Source organism: Anopheles nili, chromosome 3 (genome assembly GCF_943737925.1).
Source record: "Anopheles nili chromosome 3, idAnoNiliSN_F5_01, whole genome shotgun sequence".
NCBI classification, from domain to species: domain Eukaryota; kingdom Metazoa; phylum Arthropoda; class Insecta; order Diptera; family Culicidae; genus Anopheles; species Anopheles nili.
The window spans coordinates 69,334,659-69,356,054 of NC_071292.1; the positions used below are offsets into that span (position 1 = coordinate 69,334,659).

Below are 21,396 nucleotides of genomic sequence, written 5' to 3' on the forward strand. Positions count from 1 at the left end.
GACCCTCCGACAGGTACACCACGCCGACGCGACTGGCAAAGGGCCTCTCGATGGGTCGCGCCCGTCAAATGCAGCCCTATGTGCCCTTGAACCCGGGCTAACCTTGCACTCGCGAGCCCACGTTCGAAAAGCGGAAGAAAGGCGTACGAAAAAAAAAGCGGGCCGCAACATTCTTGGCGGCTTTTCTCTCATGGCACCGAGCCGGTTCCCTTGGGAACGGATAAAAGCCCGTCATGCGCTGCAAAACGGCAAAAGATTCAGTTTCAATCATAATCTCCGCGGTCGGCGGCATCTTGAAAGGAGTGACTCGGGCGCGCGCTTTAGATCGCTACTTCCAGGGTTCGGAGGAAGAAATTCTTCATCTTTTCCCTCAGCGATGTTCATCATTACGGGCTTGGAACGGGAGCTGAGGCATCTGTGGTGGATCATTGCTGCACTAGTTCTATTAATTTTGCGTTAATCATCGCAAAAGGGCTGCCGATGGGAACTTTCCTTCCCTGGGGTGGAACGGAAAAAAGACCCAAGTTCCATCCCGACTGTCGCAGAGCCAATCATAAATAATATCCGCTCGTGACAGCGCTTAAGTGATGTCATTTTTTAACTACGTCCTTGCCGTCCTCGCCAGACGAACGGGAAATGGCTGGCACTGGTGTGGGTGAGTCCTCGGATCGATTTATTTCTGTCATCGAGCGGACGTTGAAACAATGCCGTGAGGGTTGCCAGGGTTTCCGAAGGCAGGTAGACTCGGTGGACCTGTCGTGCGCAGGATTTATGTTGCAAATTTAATCCGTCTAGTCAGCGTGTTCCATCCGAGACGAGTTTTACAGGACTGGAAGGTTTCCGTTTTTAGAAACGTGCTCGTGCGTGGAAATGGCATTTCTTTTCTGTTTGTTTTTTTGCAGTGAAGCGCGTACTAGAATAAGGAAACGTTGATCGTCTCGGTATCGGAAATGAGGCCCATAAAATCCATCGATCGTTTCTGCGAGCCTGACATCATGCCATGTATGATGGAATGTTCGTGCAATGGAAATATGCGCTCTATGGTCTGTTGACTTTAGGCTTCTCGGAAGTAGATGTCGATGCCATTATCAACACAATTGCTGGTCGGTTCGTTATCAGATATGACTGACATACCGGTTCAACAACGTCCCTTCGTCAGCACTTGACAGTACGTCGTTATCTCGCATCTGCCGTCAGCAGTAATCGTAACCCGTGCACAGTAGGGCTCATTCATAAACTCTTCCCTAACGAGGGTACGAGGATCGGTTGCTTCCAAAGGGACTTTTAGGATGGGTTTACTTCTTCCACTTGCCAGTGACCACTTATTTTGACAAACTACCGTGGTGGTGGTCCTCCTGCGAACGAGGCACGCTCGTCGTTACCTGCCTTTAAGAACCGGAAACGATCAGTGTCGAGACGGGATCGCCCATACACGAGTGATCGTAAAATGCTACAGCACTCTGGGAGGTTGTAAACTGTTTTATTGCCGAAAAACCGGGCAACGGATCCGCAAGGGCCTGGGGTTTGTTGATGCAATCGCAGTCGGGATGCAGTTCGCTAAGGTACGCAGGCCAACGTTCCGGCGGCAGTTTCGACCGAGGGCACCTGGGTCCTGTCTGTGGTTTATGTCTTTGTGGGCGAACTTCTTTAGAGCCGCTTCCGAGAGGTACACGGGTTCAGAAGACAATAAAATAATGTACAACAACATCGATGACCATCGTTTTCCCTTTCAAAACATTTTTACTGCGAAGGAGCAGCGCTTGTTTAAAGAGCGGAACAAAGTAATAATCTTATACTATTCATCCACATAGTTTTAATATTTCGCGATTACCTTGGTTATATATTATCAACAGAATATAATATATTTTATTCAACATTATCGCGACTTTTTTCGAAAAAAAGACGTTACCTTTTTTGTGACAAAAACCGTAAAAACCTCTTTAAGCCGGATGCTTTTCTTTCGTTGGGCTTTCCCTCTAAACGATCTGGTGACTCATCGGCAACTGCTGTCCGCATACGTCATTACTATCTGTGGCCCATAATCCTCTTGTCGCTGCACTTTGTCTTCCTTGTCGTCCTCTTCCTTCCACCGTAAGGCAACACAAAAGTGTGAAGTGCAAACGGACGAGAGACACACACAAAAAAACGACCTTCGAACGATAAAGCGATCGAGCTGAATCGAGACGGTGCTCTCCAGCCACCGCTGGAATGCAGCATGATTCATTGATCGAATTCCTCCACAAGCCCGCAGCAACAGGGCTTCTTCTGCACCGTGTTGCGTCTATTTCGTGGTGCGGCGCGTGTTGAAAAGGAAATAAAAACAAATTCCACCGCAAATGCAACCTTCGGCTCCTTGCGCCTGTCGTCTGTCGCCGTCGGGAAGAAGCCTGCTCGGCATTGTTGGCCCTTCTCAAAAAATAACTGAAATTAGGCAGGCATCTTAAGCGCTTGCTTGCCCGCAAACCTTTCCGAACACGGCTGGAGATTGCAAAACATTCGCCCAACCGGTGGCAGATGATCTCGAGGGTGCGATCGTGGCCGGACAATGGCTCTTCGGTTCACCGGACCACCGGCATTAACAGCGCTTGTTATGCCACGCGTGAATTCGCTTACGTGGAGCGTAATTGAAAACAAAATTACATAAATTAGCGGCCACCCTCGGACGTACTTATCGCGACCTGGGGGCGAGTTTCGCATCTACCGGGGCGAGACATTTTCCGCCAAGCCACCACCCTTGCCAGCAAGGTGAACGGGCTCGGTACGAAACGGTTTGGCTTTATTTGCACATAAATTAAAACTTTTATATGCCCATCTACGCTCTCCCACCCAAGGTGCGTGCGAACGGGTCCGGGTGATCGCTTCCTTCTTTTGCGCGCCATGTTTATGCTTCTGCTGTCGCTTTTTTTCTTCTTCTTCTCACTACCGGTGCGATGATAAAGCTCGTGGGAATGTGTCGAAGCGCGGAAACGACACTCGGCGATCGATGATCGTCGATTTGCGATCACATCGTCGTAAAGTCGCGCCGTGAAGCCACCGAACTTGGGAAGGAAAACCGTAGCCGTCCCGTGAAGGACAAAGGCTACGTCAATGACAAAGAAAACATGGTCTAGTTTAGCTTGAGACGATGGCTATGCGTGAGGTTGCCTGAGGTATGATGGCCAATCAGCGAAACATGTTTCAAATTATTCGTATTGCAAGGTACTTGCGATGGCAACAATGTTAAGTCATTTACTTTGTCAAGCTTGTCTTCCAATCGGTAGTGATATGAAGCTTAAAAGTATCTCTCTTAATATACCTTAACATTTAGTTCTTCCACTGCAGAATTTAATTCATACATTTTTATAGTCATTTTTTGTAACTTAACCGAAAACTTACTACTCAAGCGGTTGAATAAATGTCCTGAAATGGGGTTTCAACGAACAATGCAGTGGGCCGCACAATGGGAAAACCCCCAAAACGCTTCGGTTATCTATTTCCAATACCTAATGCGTTCTGCCTCGGTGAGCCAGCGTAGCTTTCGGCTCTTTCAAAGCTCTAAAGCTTCCCAGCGTACTTCGTCATATGGGGAAAATCTCCACCTTACTAAGCTATCGACTGAACCACTCCGACAGCGTAAATTGAAAACAAAAGCACAATCCATTCCTTCACTATCAGCCTTCTCAGGGTTGAAGAAAGAACACACCACCGTTGCTGCGAATTTCCGGTTTCGGTTGTCAATTATCGTGCGACCGCGGGCACGATGCAATTTCATTATGCTCCCCTTTTTTGTTGCTCGCTCATTTCTTTTTGTTTCGCCTGCTTGCTCTATTTGGTGTTGCTGTGTGTGTATGTATGTTTTTTGCCCCCCAACTGTCTCCTCGACCAGCGTCCTGGACCGGTTGTGCCTTTTATTGCTGGTGGAGCTTCCCGTCGATAGGCAAACAGGAAGGGAGTGAGAAGCAAAAAAAAAAGCTCCATATATCGCTGCCCCGCGCTATCGGTCGGCTGGAGCGAGCTATAATTTATGACCTAGAATAAAACAGCGCGATAAATGTGCCCTCAGTAAAAGGAGGTTTGATTAGGGGCTAAAGGGTACCTGAGGAAGGGTTCAACAACAACAACAACAACAGCAACAAAAAAACGCACGTGAGCGAACTCGTTGCGCGATTGCATGGGTTCCGCAGGGATAGTTCAAAGTTCCCATAAACCAGCCCCCGGTGGTCGTGAGCTCTAGTTTTTCCTGCCAGACCTGAACAGCCTCACACTGTACGCTGCAGGAGTGCCGCAACAACAACAAAAAACACACACACACACACGCCTGCCCAGGACCACAAGAATCGGCATGGTGCGGAATCAGCGGAAGAAAAAGAACCATAAATCAAACTTCTAACCGTGTTGATTGCGTCCTTCTTCCTTGTGGAATTGCTCGATCAGTAAGCTCACCCTAAGTAAACTCTAACTAGCCTGATCGACGGGACGTTTTGCCAAACCTCGATGACGAGTTGCTGCACCCGCGCGATCATACCGGTTTACGCACCTTCAAACCGGGTGCATTCGGGGCGAGCTGACGAGTCACGCATTCCCAACGGCTTCTAGCCAAAGGGTTGTGAGTCACGGCACGCCCCTATCGGTGGGGTTGAACCGAGTGTGTGTTTTTTTTATTATAATAATGGACGCATGCTGATTGCGCGGTTCTGGCCGTAGGTCACTTTGTCCGAGTGACAATAGCTGCCCCGGTCAAACGTGTCCCGAAGCCGTCTTGTAATTCGATCCTCGAGGCACGCCGGGCTCTTAGGCGCGTTTGTCAATCGTGCTTTGATTGATTTATAATTGTGCCACACGTGGAGAATGCACGGCTCGGGTGTGGCGTAGAGCTGCCAGGTGAAATGAACGCAGTCCCGTATGCACCGCGTATGCATTCCACACCAGCGTCTGCGACAAACCCCGTTCGTCAACGTGTGAGACGATCGACGGCTATTTGCCAAAGAACGCGCCGAGATGGCTGTCGGATTGGCGCAAGTACAGGCACTTTGCAGCCAAAGCGTTATTGCGCTGAATTAGCGAACTCCCTCAGTCGAGCTGGCGCACATGTGCGGCAAAGCAAAAGCTGTGCACACGCGGTTTCTAATTGCTTCATTAGCCAAGAATGCACAAACAGCCACTATCACTTGAGGGTTGGGCGGATCACTGCGTTTAATTATGGCGCCCGAACGCCGAGGCGATCGCGATCACCTTGCGCCGGCTCAACAAAGAAGGGCTCGAAAGGACGCCATTATTTTTTTTTGTTTTGCTTGCACATGGCTTTGAACTCCGTGTACCTTCCCCGTATTTGGTGCCGAGTGGAGGACTACAACGGTATACGACGATCTAAACAACGCCCGAGAACGTGGCATTGAATTCGGGTGAACTATTTTAAGGACGACTCGTCGGAAACAGCTGTGTTGCCAATGTTCGCCATTGGGATTTTGTTTTATTTATTTTTTGTTTCTGTGATCCGCACCCTTTGCACAGGTTAACGGTGGCAGCGTGGCTGATCAGGCCGGTCTGATGGCCGGTGATGCGCTGATCAAGGTCAACGCGACGGAGGTCTTCAACATGCGCCACAAGGAGGCCCAGGACGTGATCGTCGCTGCTGGAAACACGTTCGAGCTGACCGTCTCAAGGTGCGTCCGTTGGAAACGGGTTTCCCGGAGATGATTGTGGAATTGATCTATTTGTCGATCGTTGCAGAGGAGGAGCCACCTGGAAGCCGTCCGTCACGCCGACTGGATCGCTGCCGTCGCCTTCTCCATCTCTACCGGGCAACATCACGCCGGTCACACGTACTTCGCTGGCCGCAACGCCTCAGGAGATGAAACCCATCGGCAGTGGTCACAACACCGCCGCCAAGCCATTCGCTGCTGTAAGTTGAAGTGGTGACTAAAGCTCGGTAGATTTGGATGACTTCAATAGATGATCTTCTCTCCCTCACAGGAATTGAATGGAAACGATGGACAGATCAAGAGCATCGTCAACAACCAGTACAACACCCCGGTGGGTATGTACAGCGACGAGACCATCGCCGAAACGCTGTCCTCCCAGGCGGAAGTCCTCGCTGGAGGTGTCCTCGGGTAAGGAGTTTAATGATCATGTGACACTTGTCCGTGTTTCAACTTGCTGATCACCTGCTTTATACGTTCTTTTAGAGTGAACTTCAAGAAAAACGAGCGCGTCTACTCCCCGGCCAACTCCGAGGTGTATAAGATGCTGCACGAGCAGGGTGACGATCCCGAACCAGGTAACATTGGTGGACGAGTTAGTCCCGGTTCCGTGCGTTGATCCTAGATCACGTACACTTACTTCCTAGTGTTGAATTGATAACGTACGGTGACGGACACGATGCCTGGACACAGATAGGGAACTGTTAGTTGAAGCAGTACCACTGAGACATTCCACCCAAAAAATCAATGCCCACTCACTACTAGATCACTTTCCCCTCAACTGACACCTTTTATCGATTTGCTTGTCATTGCATGCAGTCCTTATGCTTGTTCCCCGGGAAATTAAATTAATCCGGCATTTTTGTTGAGGCCTTTTCCTGGTTACTAACTAGAGACTTTGCAGGAATTGACGTATAATGACGGACTGTTTAGATCGAGTTTAATGATTAGTCATTTCAACGAGGACGACGTGTAGGACTGCCTTAAGATCATTAAGGTCAAAGATAATGAATTAATCGATAGCCAGCTCAAGAGCGATCGATGTTGATTCCTCACAGCATCCAGAACGGATGCTCATGGTGCTAAACGCCTGATAGTATGCAATTAGTGTGACAATTTCACCATTTGATCGATCCTTTTAAACCACCCCTTGCATGCTGCACTTCCGTTGCTAACGTGCCTTTTCCCAACTTTCCCCACCCTTCGCAAATCATTGTGCACAACCACAACAAACGATTTTCACCACCTTCAGCGCAACAACAACAGCAGCAGCAGCAGTACCAGCAGCAGCAACCACAATCACCACTGCAAGCGCCACACCACCTCAGTAACAGTGGCAGTGGCACAAACACGGTTACACGCCACGTGATGGCTCCCGTCGACCGCCCGGTGGCTCCCGCCAGCAATGGACTCCCGCCGGGTCAGAACATTTGCGCCTCGTGCGAGCGTTTGATTGTGTAAGTAAGGTCCTGAAGCCTTCCTGCGTGCGTCCTTCCTGTTCGCCCTCGAAAATGAGATCGAATCCGAATGAGTCGAGTCGAATGTCGAGTCCCAAGGCCACTAATGGCCAGTCTCAGGCGTGGTTCCAGCGGGGGAGCCAGTGGCACACATCATACATGCACACACACACACACACACGCATGTACTCCCACACATGCACACACGAGCACCGTGTCGTGTTGATCTGCCGATGTAAATAATCGCCTCGTCGCATCTAATCGTCACCAAATGTTGGTTCTCCTTTTTTTCTTCTTCTTTATTACATCTCTTACCCTTCTTCTGCCCCCCCCCCTTCTTCCCCCCCACCCCCCGGTGTTTTCGCCCCCTTACCTCCCGCACCTGCCCTACCTTCATCGTCATTGACCGTGGTTGTTGTGTCGTTTTGTGCACCGTGCGCTGTAAATACCGCCGAAACCGGAACCGACCGAACTGAACTTCTTAATTCCCGACTCCCGACGACACCGACGTGCCCTCTCCAAATACCTGACTCGATCTGGACGATCCTCTCCCCCGGTGGGAATGGCCATGGTATCGCCAAGCAGACAGCGTTTACTCTAACAATTTCCATTACTCGGTCAACAAACTCGAATCAGCTTCGTCGCATTTCTACGCCACGCAAAGCCACGCCATCGGCGGCTACGCCACGGCCGGTCGGCTTCCAGTGGGTTCGCTGACGGGTGGGCGTCCTCGTGGTCCCTCACCACTGCCTCCGCAAATGCAGGGTGGCCATCCTCCGATGCCGAAACCACCGATGATGGCGCCTCAGCCTCAACCTCAGCCACCACAGCGTCCAGTGCCTCCGCAGACTGCTGCTTTCCCGCAGCAGCAGCAACAGCAGCAACAGCAGCAGATGCCTCAACAGAAGCCGAATCTGCCCCAGCAAGGACCTGCACCGACCGCACCAGGATCGGCTTTCCGGCCTGCACCGAACGCCGCCCCGAGGGCTGGCATTCCACCGAAGGTTCACAACGAGTAAGACATTTTCCGACCCCAAGGAGGTGATCGATAGGGCAACAAGCGAGCGAGTAAGAGCGAGAGAGCACGAGAGAGTCCTTTCTTAAAGGATACTTCTCCTCTGCCGCTGAGCTCCCGAACGCATCGATTTTTCCAACGCTTTCCATCTCGTAAACTCCGCAACCTCCAAAAAACCCTATTGACTTATTCGCCTTCGTCCATTCCTGTTCCCAGGAGAGAAGTTTCGCCACCTTAGTACCTGTGCGTGTGTGCGCGCGCGTGTGTGTGTGATGGTTTTATTTTGTTCGATTCCCGTTTCGGTGGGTCTGGGGAAAAGCATGGTGACCTGATTTTCACGCCCCAAGCTCCATCGTACAGCTCAATTGGTTCGATCTCAATCACGATGCAAGTCGACGCCTGCTCCGTTAACTACTTCCAATGACGTGAGCACGTGTCGTTCTCTTCGGTTCACATTATTAATGGTATACTTTGTTTTTCTCTCTTTTTTTATGTCCGTTTGATTTTCTTTTTCATACGTGTTTGCTGTTTGCGGTTTGCTGGTTTTCTTTTATTTCTTTTTTTTTGTTTGCTACTTTTTTGGTTTGTGCTTTCTTTTTCTTATCTGTTTTTTTGTACCATTTGTCGCTGTTGCGGCGGCGGTGTACATCAACTCACCCTTGGCGTGCGAAATCAACTTCTTTCGCAACAACGCACTCATCATACACCTATCACCCGGTAACGGCGGGCTCACTTGCCGCATATTCACGCATCAACATGCACCCTGAAACCCACCACCACAACATCAACAACAACAACAACAACTCACCAAACTCCCCAAACGCGCGCCATCCCCACCGACACCGCGCAGGGGCGTGTTCGTGCGCATCAAGGACAAGAACCTGCACGCCGACTGCTTCAAGTGTGCCACCTGCGGCACGTCCCTGAAGAACCAGGGCTATTTCAATCTGAACGACAAGCTGTACTGCGACATCCACGCCCGGCTGGCGGCCCTCAACAGCCCGCCGCCTGGCATGAACGGCATGGTGCCGGTCACTGTCACGAAACCGTACGTATTCGGCAGCAGGTCGCTCCTAAAACCCGTGCTTTTCTCTCTTCTTTCTTCTTTCTTTCTCTGAACTTTCTTTCTATTCTTCGACGATTTTTCCGCTATTTTCTTCCCACCTTTCGCCGATCGCCAATTTTCCAATCGCTTCGAACTTCTGTGTGCTTCTTCTGTACTGGTTCTTTTTTGCCGATCCTTTTTGTACATTTGCTGCTTCCTACCGTCCTTTCCGATATCCTTGCGGACGTCACTCCATAAGCTCCCTACACTAGCATTCCTAGCAAAACCGTTCTAGAGAGCAACTAGTGCACCCCGTGAGACGGGTACCCTGCAGTTATAGCGTGTTTGTTTAGGCTAGACGTGTAAATAGATGTAAGCTTGATAGATCCTACGAAATGAGAACGATTCTAGAAGATGCAATGGGGCGACGATGCAGACATCCTCTTCGAGCTGGATGTAAGTGAAATGTGAAAAAGGATTCATGTCCATTCATTTAAAAGAGAAAGTGTAGCTACAGAAATCGTTTCAATTGTGTTTTATATTGAAGCTCATCGATGGTCCTTTTTCGATCATTTCTTTTCTCCTCAAACAGGACACTTGTGTCCTTAGTCGATTTACATCATTTGCTAAATGGGCAGAAAAAACATCATATCGAATATGCCTTTGGAAATTGCATCCTTTCTTTTCATCGACTGACAGAATCGTTGTCGTTTCCCATCTCTCGCTTCTCTTCTCTCTGTTGTCGCCATTCCCGTAAAAACCTAATTGTTTCTCTCCATCCTTCCATTGTATCGCAAATGCAAGATCGCCCGCTCGTAAGTCGCTTTCAACGTGAATCCCCACCGGAACGTCGTACTGATTTTGGCTTTATTTTCCTTCACCCAGGGGCCACAAGACCGGCGTGCAAGCCATCTCCGCCGCTCTCAACGCTCACGCCAACCTAAACGGCCGCTCGCAGTCTCCGTACGGCAACCCGGTAAGTGGATGTCCCCGATCTTCTGTGTCGCCTTTATGCCTAAGCCTCCTTTAACGAATCCGCTCGTGGCGAAAGCCCCCACAAATCCCTGCGATCGGTGTCAATCGGGGGCCGATTTTCGCGTGATCGATCAACAGCCGAGAGACGATCAGTGATCGGTGATCGGTGTTTAAATATAATTGGCTACTTCGAGCCGTTTAGCGAACGAGAGAGAAAAATAGTAGCCATCCAACCCAGAACTGTGCTGAAAAACACGGCCAAAAAACCGATCCGTGGGGGGTTTTTCCGACTCCCATTCGAGACGCCTGTGACGCTCGTCGACGTGACGTCGCGTCGTGTGGCGCCTCCATTGGAAAAATGTATAAAAAAATGTCCCGCTTTTTTACGCTTGTCACGAGCGAATTCACCCTAACCTCGCACGCACCCTTCCCAGCTTAACTTGTGTGTTGTTTTCTCTTGTTTTTTTTTCTTCATTTTTCCTCCGTGTGGCTTTCTGCATGCCCATGTGTGCATGTATGTATGTGTGTGTGTGTGTTCGTTTTCCTTTGGTTAACCTCGGCTACTTATGCAATCGCGTGCGGATCGCGCTGACGTTGACGCGCTGATACTGCTGCTGACGTGTGACGCGGGAACGCAACATCGTCAACAATGGCCGCCTCGAACGCCTTGGGCTGGTACACACAAAATAAATAAAAATAAAAACAAAAACCCACCCGCACGGGGCCAGGGTGCGCTCGGTCCCAGCCAATCGCCCTCACATTCGCGCTCGAGCAGCACGACCTCATCGAGCGGATACTGCAACTCGAGCTCGCTATCGCCGGTGCAATCGAACAAGGTGTCCCCGTTGCATTCGCGCACCAGCAGCGAGAACGAGCTGATCGACCGCAGCCACAGCAGCAACAGCAGCACCAGCAGCAACAGCGCTTTCGAGCTTTCGGGCACCAGTTTTCCGTCACCACCGTCACCTTTGCCGCCACCACCGCCACCGCTAGCGATGGAGGAAAGCACATTCCGGTCGGAAATGGCCGCCGGAAGCGAGCCACCACCACCACCAGCACCAGCACCAGCGCCAGCGCCAGCAGTGTTTGGTGCAAACGGTTTAGCCGCTCCGGTGGACGAAAGTGCGATCTCCGAACCAGATGGAGCCACTGAAGCCAATGGCACGGTTACGCAAAACGAGTTTGGGTTCTACTACCAAACGTACGGTGGTCGCGTTATTCGCAGCGTTTTACCTCCGGGCAAGAACGCCAGCTACAAGGTAAGTGTGTGTGTGTGTGTGTGGGTGTGCCCCGGAAGTGAGCTCCTTAAAGTGAACCAATCAAAAAAAGGACCCGCCTGCAATTGTGGGGCGCGTGAAGTGAGCGAGTTTTACGTAAGTGCGTGCAAACCCACGTCAACGCACCACAGGGTGATTCGAAAGCTAGCGATCGGCACCGATCCAACCGATCACGCGCCATTACATTGTATAACAATCGACCGGCCCCATTGTCACCGACCCGTTGATGTGACACGGATGTGGATCCTTTTGCTCGCAAATTCGTTCGATCTGTTTATCGATCGCACGATCAGTGACCCAATCGGTGTGAGGGGGCGTGAATGTGACAGGGTGGCGGAAATGCATTGAAATATTTAGGATGTGTCGGACGGGTGGGGTGGGGGGTTGAAGACCGACCACCCCCCAGAGCCACCCCGCAAGCCGATAAATTCCGTGGTGTGGTGAGATGCAGGAGTAAAAATACAACCCGGCTCTATTTGTGCCGTCGCCAGTCGAGCGTGACTCGTGAGTAGGGCGTTCGCGATCGTTCGAATCGATCGGTTAATTGTGGGCCCTTAGGTTGCTCTGGCACGTGCCGTCCTGTGACGTACGCGTACTCTGTCACCTGATCCTTCGGGATGGTTGGTGTAGGTGCGCAGGTGCAAAGGAAGCGATCGAGACACGTGATCGAAGCGTCCGGTGTTGGATGAGTCGTTTTCTTGGGGTGTAGTCACGTGGATGGAGATGATGTGTCTTTGTTGGCAGCTGCTAATGCGAAAGAGCTCATTCTGTTATAGATGTTGGGCTAGCAGAATGTGCGGAAAGGAAAAATACAGCTTAGAAGGAGGAGAAGAGTAAACAGTCACATACTGAGCTATTTGGAAGTCATTCGCATTTCTGACAAATATCGCGAACATTCCTTGATATTATAGCATGCATTATGCTAGACTTAACGAGGTTTTGAAAAGGGTTTTCAAATGACCCAATAAACGAGACTGAAAATAATAGGAAACAAGAGCAAAATGGGGTGAATTTAATCTTTGGGCACTCGATTACTCAAAAAATACCCTCCACTGAGGTAAGTAGCATTGCATGAGTCGATGAGCAAATGTTTGTGGTCGTGAGTGTATTTTCCCATCCTCGCTTTATCTTTTGCTACAACACAAAAACACCTCCAAAACTGTGTTCTAACATCACGCAAACCACGACTCTGCTCTTCTTCGCCAGGTGAACCAGAACAACATCACGCCGAAGCCGTTCGGAGCACCACTTCCGATGAGTCCGTTGGCTCAGGTGCAGCCTCCGGCATCGTATCCTCCCGTGGCCGGAAGTGTCCCGACGCCATTTTCGGCCGCTCTCGTCGGAGCTGCTGCCCCTGCGCCAGCTCCGGCTCCTGTTTCCGTACCGGCCCCAACTCTGGCCCCAGCTCCAACTGCGGCTCCGGCCATGGCTCCGCTCGCTCCGGCTTCCGTGCCAGCTCCACAAGGTTGTTACTAAGTTTCTAAGCTCGCTCGTTAACACCTCGTTTCCGTTGTCGTTTTTTTCTTTTTCTTCTTCCGTTATTTTCCTTCACTCGTTCGTTCCCTGAACGTTCCCTGTTCGTTTTAACCCCGTTCAAAGCGTTTGTTTTAGTCCCCATCATGGTGCGAGGACTCCGCACAGGTCTCAGCAGGTCGTAGTAGAGACCGATCGTGCGCGCGTGTGCGTGTGTGTGTGCGTGTTATTTAAGCCCCAAATTTTTGTTTGTTTTTTCTTCTCACTAAATCGCCCCGGCCCGGGACGATTTACGTAACGATATCGCCCAAAACGACCCACACACGCACACTTCCCCATCGGCTGATCGTCATTCATCGCCGTTCGTCCATTTTGAAAAAAAAACACACAAAACCTTCACTCGAACGACCGAAAGCAGCCAAGAGCCAGTTCTTGGGCAGAAAGCCAACCTTTAACTTCCGAGGTACCGTGTCTGAAGGCGCATCCTGCGTGAAACTTAGCGCACTAAAGCTCGCGCTAGGCTCTCGTCCTGTGGCTCGTCCTTTGTTAATCCCACCCTCGTCAATGTATGCGTGCGTCTGTGTGTGTGTGTGTGTGCGGGTGTGCTTTGCAATGCTTTCGCCTCATGCTTCTGTTGCTTTCTCTCTCTTTCTATCTCTTTCTCTCTCTTTTACGCTCTATCAATACGATTCGCTTCACTTCCGCTCGCTCTGTTGTCGCGTGTCCTTGCGCTTCGGCTGTGCTTCCGTTTGCTTGCCATTACGCGTGTCTCGTGTGTTGTTGCGCGAACTTGCGCACTCTGCTTGACGACTAACACGACTGCGGCGGCGACTTCGAATTCTCTCGCGCACACAAACTCGCGGCCAACGCTTTGCGCATCCTTTCGGCATCGGACATTCGGGCATTTTGGGCAAATTGGAAATGGCGCAACTCCACCGAGAGAGCACGTTCGAAAAATCGTCCTTAGACGGCACCGAAGGGAAGCCGATGGAGGCTGAAAGTCCGGAAGAGGAACCGGCAGAAGAGCCAGAGATCGGTGAGAAGGCACGCAGTGAATCACCTCCACCGGTGTTTGCTTGGCCACCGAAACCGACCGTTGCTGATCCGATTCCGACGGCAACGCCGATTTATATTCCACCACCGGAAACGCAACGTGTCATCATCAAACCCGTCACGTTCGTGCCACCGATGAAGGTGAAGGAAAAATCCAAAACACCCCCTGATGGGCCGGAAGGGCAACAACAGCAGCACCAACAGGGTAGCAGATCTGCTCCGGAGTTGAGCCTGGGACAGGACGAAAGGCCGCTCGACGAGGACGAAGAGATGTCGGATTCGCTGGGACTAGCGACAACGACGACAGCGACCACAACCACCGCTAATTCGGCCTCTTCCGAGGAGTACCGGATGTACCAGACGCAAACTTCGCAACCGATCGTCACCTACTACGATACGCCGCAGTACGAACTCGAGCGGCCATTTTCGTCCGGACAGCGCAGCGCTCAGGCAAGTACGGGCGCGATGTCCGACGCGTCGTACACGCACTTCGTCTTCCGTGATCCCCCACCCGAGGAGGAGGAGGAGGTTGAGCAAGAGCGGGAGGAGCAAGAACCAGTGGTGGAAGAGCCCCCCGAGCCGGCAGCGGCGTCCGACCGGCCACCAAAGCGTGTTGAGTTTGTGGACTACGGACGTGAGTTGGAGCGGTACGTGCGTGCGGAACAGGAAAAGGAGGCACGTCGGCGTGCCCTGGAAGAAGAGATGGCAGCTGCTGCACGAGCGCCTCCTACCGTAGAACTTCCGCACTACTCATTAGCGGCAATACCTCCCACGGAACCACCACCACTACCACCCACCAACATTCCGAACCCGACACCACGCCAATGGCAATCGGCGCTGGTTCAGGCGCTTTGCGTGGCCCCATCTGACCCCGTACACCTCACTGCGGACCAAATTGAGGAGGCCAACTTCATGCGTTCTCGCAACGAGGCGTACCGGCGGGAGCAAGAGGAGACGCGACTTCGCCAGCTGGAGGCGTTGCGACGGCAGGTGGATGCGCTCGAGAGGCGTCTTGGAAAGGAACGTCCACCCGAACCGGAACCGGCGCCACCGGCAGGACCTCCATTGGAGGTGCCACCGAAGGGTGCGGTGATGGCACGGGTGCTCGCCTCAACTGCCCGTTCGCAACGCTTCCCGGAGCGGTATGTCCCGGCGGTGTCGCTGCCGGCTGAGACGCAGGCCTACTTTCCGCCTCCCCACTCGATGGAGCCGATCCGGAGCGAGAAGATCTCGGCGATACGCAACGAGTCACCTTTCCTGGAGGCCCTCAAGACCGCTCCGTACACGCCGTTTCAGCAGTTCGGGCGTGAGATCCCTTCGCAGCTGGAGGACCTACCGGTGCCGAGTGGGCGGGTCTCGATGATGGAGGCACTGGCAACGGCACCTGATCGTCCTTATACGCCTTTTAGCGAGGTACGATTCGACGCTGGCTCGGAAGTTTACCGCGAGATGGTACGCGAACAACCCTCAGTGCCGGTTGATCCCGATCGGCAGTGTTCGGCGTTCGCGAACGTTGGCGGTAATCGAGCGGCAGCACCTTTTGTGCCGGTTGTGCCTGAGATCCGCGAAGTTCCACCCGAACCCGCTGTGGTCAAGGAACCTAGCGTCGAGATAGCGTCGAACTCACGGCGCAGCTCGACGATTGGTGAGAGTGCTCGCCGTGGTTCGGGTGGTACGGTGAGTGGCTCTAGCCAGAGTGTTGCCTCCAACGTCGAGAGCCGTCGGAGCTCGACCACTTCGACAACGGTGACGCAGGTTGCCAAGGTGGCAGAACCACCGAAGGATGCTGCAGCGCCACTGTACCCGGGTCGTGACAGTCACCCACCGGAACACTACTCGCTTGCGTTACGGCGCGAGACAAGCTCGCCACTCAACAAGCCGGCTGAGATACCGCCCTATCAGCGCAAGTGGTTCAACCTTCCAACGCAGAACCCACCACGTACGCCCGAGCCCGAGGAACTGCGCGCCAACGTACCACTGGCTTTTGTAAATACGCACGCCAATGCCGCTGGTCTGTCGAAGCCGCAGCCTGTACATAAGCCACCTGCACCGTACACGACCATCCAGAACCGGACGATTCCGGTTACGCAACAGCCTCCGGAGCTGGATGCTGAACTGGCGCAGTATCACAGTGCTCACGCGCGTCTCCAACACAAAGGTGTCATCGATCGCGGGCAGGCGTTCACGCCGTCACTCATCCTGACGAAGCACTCCACCACGATCCCGTACTATCAGCATCAGCTCGGCTTCGAGGAGTACTTCGCCGAGGTGAAGGAGTTCGATGGGCATACGACGCCGCAACCGAGCCGTACGAAGTCGCCTGCGTTTGGGCCACCACCGAATCCACTGAAGCCGCACGTGCCACCATCACGCGAGGGCATTCCAGTGGAATCGGGGCTCTATCTCTCGATGGGTAAGCTGCACGGTGTACCTTGGTACGCCAACAAGGACCACGTGCCGGCTGACATTCAGCAGAAGATGCAGCATCAACTGCATCTGGAGGCGACGCAGCGCTTCGGCCGTAATCTAGAGGTTTCGCATCACGTGTCAAATCAGATGTCACATCAGGTGTCGCAGCAGCAGCAGCAGCAGCAGCAGGTTCAACAGGTAACCATGACAACCGAACAGCAGCAGCAGAGTTCATCGGTGCAAAGCGCCCAGCAGGTAGGCAATGCGTTGATTCAAAAGCGCACACGCTTCGTAGAGGAGTCGGACTCCGCTAGTCGCAGCCAGTCGATTTCACGAGCCGGCCCCGGTGACAACTCTCGGTACTCTTCCAAAATCAAGGAAGACGAAGCACCCCAGAAGGGTTTTGTGGCGAAGCAGACGCGCCGCTTCTCGGGTCAGGATGAGGCACTCAACGTGCCGACAGGAGTGTCCGAGCAGGACCAGAACGATCAGCAACAGCAGCAGAACCACGCAGAACAGCAGCAAAAGGAGCAACAGGAGCGTGAGCAGGCTCGTCTGATTCAACAGCTGCAAGAGGAGCAACAAAAGCGCCAACAGGCTGCACGAGAACCTCCCGTAAAGCCACCACCAGCACCGATCCGACATGTTGATCCACCAACTCCTAAGCCTGCGCCACCACCGACGCACTTCCCGACGGTGGACTCCTTCGCGGAGGAGTTCGTTGATCACTTCCCGAGTGTGTCCTCACGCAAAGTGAGCGTATTGTTGCCGGGAAAACCTCAGCTAGGTCGTGCAGAGTGCGCCAGTCCGAGCTCGTTTAAGGCGCAGTTCAACGAGTTCATGATCGGTGCCGGTCCAATGCCACCGATGCCACCGATGCGTGAGGAGGATGAAGGCGTACCGGCGGATACGCGCAGTGACACGCAAAAGCTTATTCAATCGTGGCCTCCACAGCTGCCGCCTACCCAGACGGCGGCGGTGGTTCCTAACTCGGGCGCGCCCCCCGTCGACGGTGTGGCGCCAGCCCCTGCCAGCAAGCCGTCTAGCCGCAGTAACAGCACGGCCTTCCTTGACTTCTTGAACCGACCCACGCTCAATCCCAATACTGATCGTTCTGCCCTTGGTGCAGGTCCTAACATGTTCAACAAGGGTCGTGCGGCGTGCTCTACTTCGGCCCCGAATCGTGGACGGGGCGTGATGAATAAGGCTGTTGGACCGGGCGGAAGAGTCCCGCTGTGCGGATGTTGCCAGCAGCAGATCAGGTGCGCCACGGGAGTGCGTGTGCATGACTGTGTGTGTGTGTGTGTGTGTGAGAGTTGCATGGACCGTTCGTTTATTGTGGGGTTGATGATTTTGAGGACCTTAGAAATTGATGTTTTCGCTTGTTCTGTGGTTGATGTGTTGGATGATGTCCTTTCCTGCCTTTCAAAATTATGAAGATCCTTAGAAGCTTTTTAAATGATGTACTTTCTTCGATTGGAAATTGTGGGAATCCTTAAAAAGCAGATGCCTCCGATTGCTTTTAGGTTGTTTTGTAGGAATGATGTCCTTTGGATGATGTTGCTTGAAATTGGAAAGGTCCTTAGAAGCAGATGTCTCCGTTTGTTCTGTGATTGATCCGTTGGCTGATGTTCTTTTAAACTCAATAATTCCGAGAGATGCATCTTGTCATATTGCTTTTTTAGTTCATACTTTGCACATCTCTTTTCGTTCTGCTACTCTTTTCGCTGATCAGGTTATGAACATCGTTTCGTTTGTCTTTTGAAGGTCGTTTTTTGCATAATTCTTCTGTTGCCTTTGCTCCTTCTTTTGAATGGATCCATTCTTAAACTAACATGCTTTTAGTGTGAATTTTATGCACGTGTGTGATCGTTTGTTTGTTTTTGTTTGCTAACCCCCACCGATCTGAAGCTCCCGGACCACGCATCGAAGAAGTCGACCACGCAACGCAACTCCTCGACAGCTCGGTAAGCAAGCTAGCCTGCATGAATGGGAATGCCGACTATCGCAAGCAAGCCTCGAACGTCCTGAAGGACATGCTCGAGGCAAGGCTGCGCAAGACAGACGCAAACGTGCGAGCACGGAACAAGGAGAACCTGCTCAACAATGGTGGGCATCATCCTCCAACATCTGTTGGTCGCACACTTGCGCAGGTTCCAAATGGCAAGATCGATGAACCGAAAGGAACGACTCCTTACGCAAACGGGAACATCCACTCTGTGCCACAGAAAATGGCAATTGGAGGGCCCACAAATGGCCAGCACGATCTCACGCTGTTCCCAGCACAACCTCCTCAGGTTCCCGATCTCGGTAAGGTCATCCTGCGGCCAAAAAATGGCAACAACGCCACCGGAGCGGATGCCCAAGGCTCTCAGGCTCCGGTCAACGGACGCAAAGTAAGTTCCGAGCTAACCTCGCATGCACGCGATCGACGATCGTACATCGAGCGTAATAACAATTTGGCTCCGCACGAAAAACGCCAAGCTCAGCAGGAGATCACTCCAGAAGATTCGGATCCCATCGCAAATGCGAGTGCGCTAGCTTTGCTAAAGGATAAGGTACCGATCTGCAACGTTTGCGATCACAAGATCCTCACGTAAGTACCTGGGTGTGTGGGTGTGTGAGTGTATGTTCTGTAAGGATTGACGTGTGCTTCAATCACTTGACGACTCCAAACTGATATGTGTCCTTTTTGCGCACCTCCACAACCCACAGAGGACCGTTCATCACTGCGCTTGGTCGCATCTGGTGTCCGGATCACTTCATCTGCCACAACGCTAACTGCAAGCGTCCGTTGGCCGACATTGGTTTCGTTGAGGAGAAGGGCGACTTGTACTGCGAGTACTGTTTTGAGGAGTTCTTGGCCCCACCGTGCTCGAAGTGCAATGCCAGAGTTAAGGTAGGCATCTAAAGTGAACACCTTGCCGACGGATGATGTGATAGTCATTGGTTTCTCACGATTCCTTCTCAACTACAGGGCGATTGCCTGAATGCGATCGGCAAGCAGTTCCACCCGGAGTGCTTCAAGTGCACGTACTGCGGCAAGCAGTTCGGTAACAGCCCGTTCTTCCTGGAGGAGGGCGATCCCTACTGCGAGAAGGACTGGAACGATCTGTTCACGACCAAGTGCTTCGCTTGCGGATTCCCCGTCGAGGCCGGTGACAAGTGGGTGGAGGCGCTGAACAACAACTACCACAGCCAGTGCTTCAACTGCACCGTAAGTTAGCGCGAGTCCTTTCAGTGACGTCACCGATGAAACTCCGATTAACTGGCTTGTTCTCTTGTTCCCAGAGCTGCAAAAAGAACCTCGAAGGACAGAGCTTCTTCGCCAAGGGTGGACGTCCGTTCTGCAAAAACCATGCTCGCTAAGAACCGAGAGCCGGATTCCCATCCATCCCCAAATACCCCTCAACACAGCAGGTAAACGCGTTTAGGTATCACCTTCACCTTCATTTAGAAAGCGTCATTTTACGACAACTCATGGCACAACTGACGAACGAAACCAAAAAAAATACAATGTGTCAAACCGAACAGGCGAACGTTAAGCTACGGAAGCCAATTCTACCAACGGGGAGCAACACGTGCTCCATCCAGCGGCGTGCCTTGCGTGCAAGATTGCGCGGTGAAACGTTTCATCGGCGTGAAACATTTCACGCGGTGTGAAACTTTTCAAGCTCAATTTTCTTCACTTTTTGCGGTCAAGAAAAGTCGTTTAGCTTACGGGCACAGTTATTGTACATTAGCGGCAGGATATAATGGGATGGTGTGACGGGATATAAGGTAGTGAGAGATGACAAAGAGAGAGAGAGCGAATGAGGGAGAAAACGAAGTACATAGGAGACAGTCGGGTAAGGATTTAAAAAGGAAGCGCTGCTGAAGGTATGAGAACGACATCAATGGTTGAAACGCGTGTGACAGAGAGATGGGAAAATCGGTGTTGCAGGGCCCACAGCATAACTAAGAACATCGCAGATTAATCGTAGAATCATAGGAAGCTTTCTATCTTAAACAAAAAGTTTAAATAATTGATGTTGCTAGGTTATTACTTCCCCAATACAGTGCATCCCCCAGGGCTTTCCGGTACACTAGCATCGCCAAATGGCGTGCTCTCGAAATGCATTCATCATACGATAGTTCACAACAGCTCGACAGCGAACGCACGGAGTCCAGAATTCGAGGCTCGGTTTGTTCTCTACGTCCAACACAAGAAGCACAAAAAACAGGAACCTGGAAATTTGACAGCATGAAATCAACCGTTGCCAACGCTCTTAGGTTCTATTTTCACTCGTGAGATAATGTTTAGAAGAAGAATCGCAAGCATCGCTACTTTATTTTTCTCTTTGTGTGTGATACAAATATAATTTTATTTATTTATGGCCTATGTTGCTGAAAAATAAAACATTATGTATTGCTGAATAAGCAAGTACAGAAAAATGGTCTATGAATTCAATTATTTGTGCATTGTTCCGAAACATCAAATGGATAAAAAACGGCAAAGCATTCGTACGTTGAGCGTATCTGTATCGAATCATGAATTCAATTGCACGTGTTACGCATTCAACACACTTTAATGTTACGCAACCGGGTCGGCATCATTCTAGTGCTCAATTAACACGTGCTCAACGTTTAAAACCTCCGCATTATACTTCTGCTAACCGCTTCGTACATCGTACAATCTGTCCCATCAACGTTCTTTAGGGGTTTTTTTTCCTGCTTTCAATTATGATTCCGCACCAACCTCTGCGCGTTCGATACGTGATGATTTTTTGTGACTATTTTTAACCTCCACCAAAAAGCGCGCTCAGTCACCATGCCACCTCTGTTCGCGCGCGTTTGCAATAAACTCGCTAAATTACTGCACCCCATCCGAGTGGGGTATGTTTTATTTGTGCTGTAAATTTCCTAGAAAACGCTTTTATCGCCATCATAAGGATGTGTCACACGCTTCACCCCAAGCACGAGCACGAGAGAAGCGAACTGATGGCCCCCCATTTGCCCTGCCCGTCCGTGTCAC

At 51.7% G+C, this 21,396-nt stretch overlaps 1 protein-coding gene across 2 annotated transcripts in view; it reads left to right on the top strand.

Moving 5' to 3' along the window:
* The window catches only part of LOC128726681 (PDZ and LIM domain protein Zasp), a 39,397-nt gene extending 18,444 nt beyond the window's left edge, over nt 1–20,953 (top strand). The window contains exons 4-16 of one of the 2 annotated variants that reach the window (XM_053820501.1): nt 5,491–5,642; nt 5,710–5,881; nt 5,953–6,089; nt 6,165–6,256; nt 6,931–7,135; nt 9,001–9,198; nt 10,081–10,171; nt 10,899–11,429; nt 12,654–12,912; nt 17,512–17,644; nt 19,098–19,281; nt 19,360–19,599; nt 19,674–20,953. In XM_053820501.1, the coding sequence (XP_053676476.1) occupies nt 5,491–5,642; nt 5,710–5,881; nt 5,953–6,089; nt 6,165–6,256; nt 6,931–7,135; nt 9,001–9,198; nt 10,081–10,171; nt 10,899–11,429; nt 12,654–12,912; nt 17,512–17,644; nt 19,098–19,281; nt 19,360–19,599; nt 19,674–19,751 (2,472 nt within the window). In that variant the 3' untranslated portion in view covers nt 19,752–20,953. Of the gene's footprint in view, nt 1–5,490; nt 5,643–5,709; nt 5,882–5,952; nt 6,090–6,164; nt 6,257–6,930; nt 7,136–7,720; nt 8,151–9,000; nt 9,199–10,080; nt 10,172–10,898; nt 11,430–12,653; nt 12,913–17,511; nt 17,645–19,097; nt 19,282–19,359; nt 19,600–19,673 lie in introns of both variants that reach the window. The other variant, XM_053820502.1, reaches the window with a different exon arrangement.
* The last annotated feature ends 443 nt before the right edge of the window (nt 20,954–21,396 follow it).